The sequence below is a fragment of the Lichenostomus cassidix genome, chromosome Z (assembly GCF_008360975.1).
Source record: "Lichenostomus cassidix isolate B80296 chromosome Z, HeHo_3.0, whole genome shotgun sequence".
Taxonomy (NCBI): domain Eukaryota; kingdom Metazoa; phylum Chordata; class Aves; order Passeriformes; family Meliphagidae; genus Lichenostomus; species Lichenostomus cassidix.
Genome location: NC_139511.1, coordinates 62,684,746 through 62,693,383, shown reverse-complemented (window position 1 = coordinate 62,693,383; position 8,638 = coordinate 62,684,746). Strand labels below are relative to the sequence as shown.

At 43.8% G+C, this 8,638-nt stretch overlaps 1 protein-coding gene across 3 annotated transcripts in view; it reads left to right on the top strand.

The window, feature by feature from the left end:
- Positions 1 to 382: 382 nt before the first annotated feature.
- Positions 383 to 8,638, top strand: part of EGFLAM (EGF like, fibronectin type III and laminin G domains) — an 83,817-nt gene continuing 75,561 nt past the window's right edge. For 2 of the 3 annotated variants that reach the window (XM_085043823.1, XM_085043822.1), the window contains exon 1: positions 383 to 671. In XM_085043823.1, coding sequence (XP_084899949.1) covers positions 563 to 671 — 109 coding nt within the window. In that variant the 5' untranslated portion in view covers positions 383 to 562. The remainder of the gene's footprint in view (positions 672 to 8,638) is intronic. The other variant, XM_085043824.1, reaches the window with a different exon arrangement.

Genomic DNA, 8,638 nt, shown 5'->3' with positions numbered 1-8,638 from the left:
CATTTCAGCCCTATACCTTTGGGGAAAAAAAAGGAAGAATCCCGTGTCAAATGCCGATGCTCCCCGGGGAGGGCAGCAGCCGAGTTAGGGTTCCGCAGGGCGGAACGGGGAACCGAGGGCGGGGGGACAGAAATGACGGGCGAGGGTCCCGCTGAGGAAGGGGTGACCCACTGCCCCACGGTCCCCGGGCGTGGGTCCTGAGCGCCCTCCCCATGGACAGGGCAGGGCTGCCGAAAGCCCTGGCCGGCACGGGGGTCTCCCGGCAGGGGACGCCGCGACCCCTCCTGCGGGGCTGGGCCGGGCGAGCCGGGGCGGTGGCGCCCCGCGGGGGAGGTGCCGAGCCGTGCCCCTCGCCGGGCGGCCGTAATCCCATCAAAGGGCCGGACCCAGCCTCCTCCCCGCTTCCCTCGTCCCTCCCCGTCCCTGCCCGGCGCGAGTCCCAGCCCCGCTGTCCGCTCCGCTCCGCGCCGCGCCGGCCCCGGCTCCGCTCCGCTCCACGGCGGCTCCCCTCGCCCGCGGCCACCCGCCCAGGTCCCCGCTCGGGCGGGGGGACACGGCCCACATGGAGCTGCCGGGCGGCTGTCACCGCCGCTGCCTCGCCTTGCTGCTGCTCCTGGCTTCGTGCATCGGGTGCGCGGCCACGCCGCGCAGAAACATCCCCCGCCGGCAAGGTAGGACGGGCGGCAGCGCCAGACGAGGGGTGCCCGCCCCGCGACACGCTTGCACCGGCAAAGTTCCGCGTCCCTTTAGCGCTGGGGCTGCCCCGGGCCGGGGACAGGCGCCAGCGGGGCCGGGCTGCAGCCCCCGGGTGGGCAGAGGGCAGTGCCTGAGGTCGGGCCGCCGCACCCCAGATCGGTGAGCGCGCCCGTGAGCTCCGGGTGCCCGGCGGGGCGACCGCCGCTCCTCGCCCTGCCCTGCGAGCCCCTGCCGCCCTCTCACGGGGAGCAGAGGATGCCCAGGCAGTGGCAGGGAGTGTGCCGCTGGGAGCCTGAAGTTGCGGGTTCGGTGTGCGATCCGTTTTCTCCGACATCTCATACCCAGTGTCGGTGGGCGCACTCGTTACATACCAGGACCGGGCTGCGGCAGCTGCCGAAAAAATGGGCAAAACTTTTATCCGGTTCTCCCTGGATCTCGTTACCTGCCGTGCTGCGTGAGCAGAGTTAGAGGCCAGGTAAACCTCTGAGCCAGTCAGAGGTGACCTGTCGGGAACGCTGTGCCGTGGCTGTGACATTTGTGTGTGTGGCAGCGAATACAACATAGAGTAGTAAATATGAAAGAAAAATTTCTAGAGAAGCAATGATTTTGTCCCAAAAATGTAGCTATTTTGTACAAGCGTGATGAAGTGTGTCTCCTGGTCCTGCTCCTGGCTGAGCGCTGTCCTGTGGGAGAACTCCCGCGGCTGTCGGCAGGAGGTTTGCGCGCTGATCAAGGAGGTCGTGCACGGTCCTTAGAGGCTGAAAGTTAAACCCCTGGGTCTGAGCAGCTTTTACAGCCCTTTTACAGTCTGCAGTGTATGGAACAGTAAGGTAAAATGTAAACAGTGAGATGGGACACAGTGCATGGTGAAGTTTGACATTCTGTATACTTTACAAATTGTGGTGCTAAGAGAAGATAACTATGCCCGAGACTGTCTCAAACATTGGGACTGGAGTCTTTGTGGCCAACACTGACTTCTATCACTGAGTTCACCAGGATCACTTCAACTGAAAATACAAATACTTTAGTAAGTTCTGCCTCGTCTCACACAGTGTTTGTCGCTTCAGATCCTTTTTGTATCAATCCCACAGCATTAAAAGATTTTTTATTGCTGGTTTTTAGGATTGCTTTTGTGCCTTCTCTTGCTCATGTGAGAAGAAAACAAATGTCTGTACATTTGGAAACCTAATACTTAAATACAGGCTGAGCTTAATACACTTACTGGACAGATGGCTAATTTTACTGGTCTGACCTTGTCTCCTAGGGATCTAGTCCCATGATCCTTGGTTGTCATAATAGCCACCATTAAGTACTTGAGGAAATTAGGCAGACAGTCGTTGTGAATGAGATGATTAGTTGCTTGCATTAAAAATACTGGATATGTGAAGCTGGGGAGGGAAATGTGAAAATATTTTTAAATATTCCTTGACTGTAACATACTGTTTTACTTGGTTCCCCTAGTCACAGCAGAATGGAAACCCTGGGGAAAATGTATTTCTGTGTATTAAATTAAAACAGTTTAAAGCTTGGAAACTAATTTAGTGTTGTGAAGGAAATGAATTAATATGGTAACATTGTGTTTACCTCACTTCTGTTAGCACACATTTTATGTTAATTTTTTATAACATGCTTCAGGTTCACTGACTGATTCAATCATTGTTTTTGTAGTTCTTCTGCTGTATAAGAAGTAATGAGTTTTATTTGGCACAATTTTCTCAAAATCTCTGGAAACATTTTAAAATCCACTTGTAGCAAGATTTGAAGAGGGAGATCCCCCAGACAGTTTGTATGCAGCAGTATATATATGGTTTAAATCCCATCTGCATTTTGCCAGGGGCTGTTGGAATGGAGGGCTTCTGAGAAGCCCATGGCTCGATCCTTACTGTGAAATGTTTCTCTCAAGACACTGACAACAGGTGTAGTTCCAGGGAGCTGGAACATCTCTGCCTTGTTCTGCAGCATATCAAATGCTGGGTGGTTGAGAATGAAAAAGAACTATCATTTGCTCACACATCCAAAATGACACATTCAGTGAATAAAGAAAAGATAGTAAAAAGTTCTTCAGGATTTTCTTTTGTTTCACTTTGCCCTTTTAATAGTAACAGAAGTGAGACTTGTACAGGAATTGTAACTGAGGTGAAAGCAAAAGGTTACATCAAGAGAGAATTCATAAAACCAGTTCATCTTCAATAACAGGAGCTGACTTGAAGGTCCCGTGGGTCAAAAGAAAAAAGATAGTAAAATGCATCTCCATTTTTTCCAAGATTCAGTTCAGAGCTTAGTTTACAAAGATCAGTTTTATAATCCCAAGAAAGCAGCAAAGTGAGAAATCTGTTTGTGAAGTTAAAAATATATAATAAAATGACCCCAAATTCAACTTCTTAAATTAATCTTTAGGGAAAAAGGCTGTTGTACTCAAATACGAAACATCCTGATGACTGCTAAACTCATTTGAACATTTATTTACAGTTACATAATACATTTTCTGGAGACAAGGAAACGGGATGACAGTCTCTTCGGAAAGGGTTTAAAACAAATCCTTAGACACTGTGTGGTGAATAGTATAGCTGGGAACAGATTAGCTGGGGATTCTCTGTATCTTGTACTCCCAGAAGCTGGCATTCATACTGCTTCGTTCACATTGTTTTCTTGCTTTTGCCTTCTGCAAAGACACAGGTTTTCACCACCTCTGTTTCAAGTTTCAACTAGTTGAAGATTAGAGGTTTTAAAACTAGCTAGCAGTGCATTACACTGCTGCTAATATAGACACAATATTTAATTTTATGGTTGTATGATTTTTAAGAATTTTAGGGGACAGAGCTGACCAGTCCTGTGGATGTTCATGGCATAAAGCTGTAGCACTGTATTGCATTGATGCTTCTTTAGTAACAGAGTGTAAACTTCCAACACCCTGTAGAATAATAAAACAGATAAGTTGGTCTGCATGGAGAATAAAAATAATCATATCTGATGCTTAGGAATGCTTCTCCTTTTATAAATATATTATGCTTGCCAGCTAGTATAAATAAAGAATTTGGCTTGTATCTCTTTCCCAGATGTCCATAGCAGTAGACATCACTGGCTTTCTGTGTAAATGCTGGAGGAGTCAGACCAGTTAGTCTGAAGACTTTACAAGAGAGTAGAACTCAGTATCAGGGGCAGATTTTCAAAAGAGTACAAATCCTTGGTCAGCACTACAGTAAATGACATTTTTTTCCAAAGGATTTGGCAGTGGGATACTTGAATTCTTTTGAAAATCTGACTATAATAATAGCAGCTAGATATGGAAGCCTTTTGAAAGTCTAGCTGTATTTATGTACCAAAACAGGTCAAACTGCCTTGAAATCAGGTCTACAGGTATGAAAAATGCAGCAGACTTTGGGAAAGAAGGTGCTTATTTGGCTTTTAAATATTACAACTTCTTGGAACAACAATAAGATGAATTCTTACTCACTGTCATAATAAATCCCACATGTAACAGCGTGCAAGGGTGAAGATGATTTGCTGCTGAATGTGAAATGTTTGAGAAGAGGAATGGCTCTGAAGCTGAATGTTTCCTAATGTGAGGGATGTAGAGCTGTCAGAAAGTGCGTATCTGTGAGCTAGAATTAATAAAGAAGATGTGAATAATTTATTTGGGGGAAGATTAGTATCATTCTCTTATAGTTTCAAAAGTGTCTGATGTCTTCAACACCAATAAAACCAAGCACTAATTATATAAGTGTCTGTTTATCACATTCAGATGTAAGTTGCATCACAACACCGTGTGACATTCTCATTTTGATTGAACTTGCTCTTATACCTCTGGGGTCCATACTCTGGTAAATCCTACAGCTGATCAATCACATCATGCAGATATGAGCATTCCAATAATACTCTGCAGGGCAGCAATGGGAATGTGGTGCATTAGTCCACTTGAGCATGTTACTTTGTATGTCACTGTTACTCATTTTGAAGTGTGTTTTGTGATTTTATTTAGTTTCACTTGCAGCAAAATTTTATTTTTATTTTTGGGCCCTTTCCGCTATGAAATTGCTATTTTCCGCTGTACAAGGAAACTTTCAGTAAACTTTGGCACCATTTTGCCAATGCCAATGTCTGAAATGACTATTCAGACTTCCACCAGTGTTCAGAAAGGTAAAATCAGCCAAGACATTTTAATTATTGATGGAATTATATCTATACCAGATACTGGGGTTCACAGTGATGCTTTGGAGAGGAGGGGTTGTTTTGGAGTTAGGGCACTAGAGTGATCCTTGGGAAATCTTTCTGTTCTGAGGCATCACAGACTGTCTTTGATGCTTTGCCAGTCCTTCACAGGCCAGATTTTCATTTTTAAAAATGGAATTAGAGTGGTTTTATGCTTTTATCCTTTTCCAACCACTCCACTTTAGATAGCAATAAGACTCCTGTAGGGTGCTCATCACAGCTGTAGCCCAATTTTAGTCAATGCTACTAGGCTTTAACTGAATGATAATAGTAGGTGATTGTCTTGGTGTCTTGTAGTGTGCCTTGCAGAAAAAAACCCTCTTTTTCTCTCAGTGACACTGGACTAGACAGGACACAGCACTATGTACTGTGTTCAGCTCATTAGTAAATCACATCCAAAAATCACACTCACCTTGAACTTAATGGCAAGGATTCTGAATGTCAGTCACCCAAAAGACATCCTGTGGAACAGAATAGTACCTTGTTGTCTTAAGCCAGAGAATTTCAGAGCAGGAGTTCTCTTCTGTGCCCCTCAAACTCATTGATTAGCTGAGAGTATACTTGGAAGTTTGTAACTCCTCTGATCATACTCATATTGGGACTCAAATTGCATGTTTCTGTTTATGGTCTTTTGTTGTGGTCTTGTTGAAAATAAAATTAATTTTAAAAAGGTGACTAACGTTGCTTCATGTCCTCAAAACAGGAATTATAGGACCTTTTCACAACTTTTGCATCACAAGGAAATGAAACTCTAAAATGCTTAAAGAAAGGTTTTCATATTAAGAAGTCATTAAAGGATATTAAAAATACCTGTAATCTAACCAAAGACCACGGATAGGTCCTTACAGAGTTTATTATTTCATTATTGAGTGGACAGTTGAGTCTCATATTTGTCAGTGAATGTGCAGCAGTGGTCTATGATCACAGAATATAAGACTTTCTAAACCCCAGGCACACAGGAGTTTATGTTAGCTGTGTGATCCTAACTAAAATTTCCTAATTGTTTTCTGTGCAAACAAGAGATCTATCTAAAAAAATGCCCACAAATCAAACAAATCCTTAAACCTGTTCTTCATAACTAATTCCAACTGAAAGGAAATATTTTTGGGAAAGGCTAGGCAAGATTTGATTTCCTGTTATTTTTTACTTTTAGTGAAGATTCTTGTACATAAAAACCAAATTAGTTATTTCATATAATGTGACCATCCAAACCACAGCAAAAGATGAACGTTATTTTTTCGGACTTTTCAGAACCACTGAGCTGAGAACAAGCACAGCTGAATTAATCTTTGAAAGTAACTGCTTCAGGAGGGTATAAGCCACTGAAAATTGGAGACTTAGGGGGGAAAGCCTCAGCACAACCAGGTACCTAACTCAAATCTAGATAATGATACGCTGTGTGATGATCCATAAAACTCTACAGATGAGAGGTGTCTAGTGTAAAACACACCAGGTTCATGCAAGTTCTTCTATTGAATGTAGGGTAGCTACACACAGGAGCAAAGACTACTGTGGAGGAAAGTTCCTCAGGACATTGGCCTCTAATGAAAAAGGAAGCCACACAATATTGACAAAGGGAGCCATTTGTTCCAAAGGAAGAGGACAGCTATGTGGTCGTGGGAGAAACCCTTTCTTCTGTTGGCTTGGCTCCCTGCTCTTGGATAGTCAAAATGCATGGGCTTTCTTCTCTTAAAAAGATCTCTCACTCAATCATTGCCAAAGTTATCCTGGATAAGTTTTTAGAGCTAGAAAATATAAACCATCTGTAGGTGCTAATATTTGAGCTTGGCTTTCTGAGTGTATCCCCAAGTAGTGATTGGGTGTCTTTCTCATTATGTATGTTAACCTCACAGCTAATAAACACTTTTTATACAACAGTACAGATAGCAGTTGTGTCAAGGGCAGCTCTGAGAAGTGGACACTGAGTGGTTCTGAGTTTCTCCATGTCCTCAGAGCACAGTCAGTCCCATGTAACTTGCACAGAAAGATCTCTGAAGTTGGAAGAATCCCAAGCCAGACTGTTCTTCACGCCTCTCTCAATTTTAAATGTATATATGAAAATGATAGTATAGTCAAATATCAATACCTATGTACATTCGGAACTTGCAATTCAAATTGTCTTTCTAAAACGAGGGGAAATGAGCATCCTGTGAATGTTGATCATGCTTCTTTCAAATACAGAAATCATTCTGATCCTTCTGCTGTGCCAGAGGTATTGTTGCACATACAAAGTTTTAAATCAAGACAGGCTTTGTGTTGCTGGGCTCAGAAATCTTGTGATAAAAAATCCTAAGGGCAAAAATTATACAGTATTTCACTCAAGTTTAATTGCTTTTATGCATGAAAAATTTCAACTAGAGTATCATCTTAGGAAAAAAGAAGCCAAACCATGAACAAAACCTGTCAAACTGTAAATGATGGAAAGTACGTGTCTAGGACCAAAATTTTTGTGGTTTAATTAGGGATTGCAAAAGCCAGAATCTGTTCCTTGGAACTGAAATACCAGGTCTCTTTCATATTCTGCTTTCTAGACAATTACAGAAGGTAACATGTTTCCAAAAGTAAGCAGGCATTTTTTGAAGATGACTATTTGCAGAGATATTGGCATTTCAGCTGATACTCCAGCCATGCATGGAAATTGGTGTCCTGCTGGCATTTTTAGTTCCTGTTCTCATTTCATGTGAACTTCCCATGTGAACCTCTGGTGTGCAGGTTGCTAATGTTCCCATCTTAATTGATCAGCCACAATGGCAAAGTTGAACTTTGCAGCCAAGAACTGTTTCTCTGTCCATCTGTGTGCCAAAGGACTCACTCAGTAGGGTGAGCTGAGGGCCTTCCAGCCATTTACCCCTGTGGAGCTGTTGGATCATAAGATGGAAGAAGAAACCTGCAGAATACAAGTAATTCTTTCAGGGACTTCCAGACAAAGAATAACACAGCACCTGAAATGGGTTTAAAGGGGAAGAAAAAGTGAGCTGTTTGACCCAGCTGATGCAAAGTGAAGGTCATGGCTTGCATGAGGTAGCCCTGGTAGAGGTTTGGGACAAAGCATTGGAGTCTACAGGCTGCAGAAGACAATGCCAATGGAGCAGGGAATGCTTTGAGAGGATTACGGAGCATTAGTTACTAGCTGTGTGGACATCATAGCTGTGCCTAGGTCATGTGCTATTTTTTGCCTTATGTATTTGTTCTTTATGCTGTGATATATTTCCATGTCTCATTCTCTTGCACCAAAGGGGGTTTTGTCCTTCCCTGTCAATCTCTCAGTTCTCACATCCTGTGGCTTGTTAGTGGTTCTTTGAATACACAGGACATGTCCCGCACTAAATCAGTGCAGGGATTCAGGTTTAAAAACCACAGCTATTTCAGTCACTTGGTAGAGACAAGGAATTTCCTCTGGTTTTACTGATAGTGCTGGTGAATGGAGAGACTTGCTGACTGCAGAAGGTATCGAAATTATCCTGTTTCTTGTGGAGGAACTGAATCGGGGAAGAATTTCTTGCTCCTTGAGAAGCTGCTGGATTTTCTCCCTGACCTGGCCTTCAGCAGCGCTAAATAAAATCACTGTTGCAACGGAGCAGGTTAGGGTCATTGTGCAGTGACACCCCCAGAGGAGGTGCTCTTTCAGCATCCCACACTCCATCAGGAGGAGTGTTTCCTGGAGGTTGAGGGAGGTGATCCTTCCTCAATGCAGAGCACTGGTGGGGACACACCTGCAGCACTGGGTCCAGTT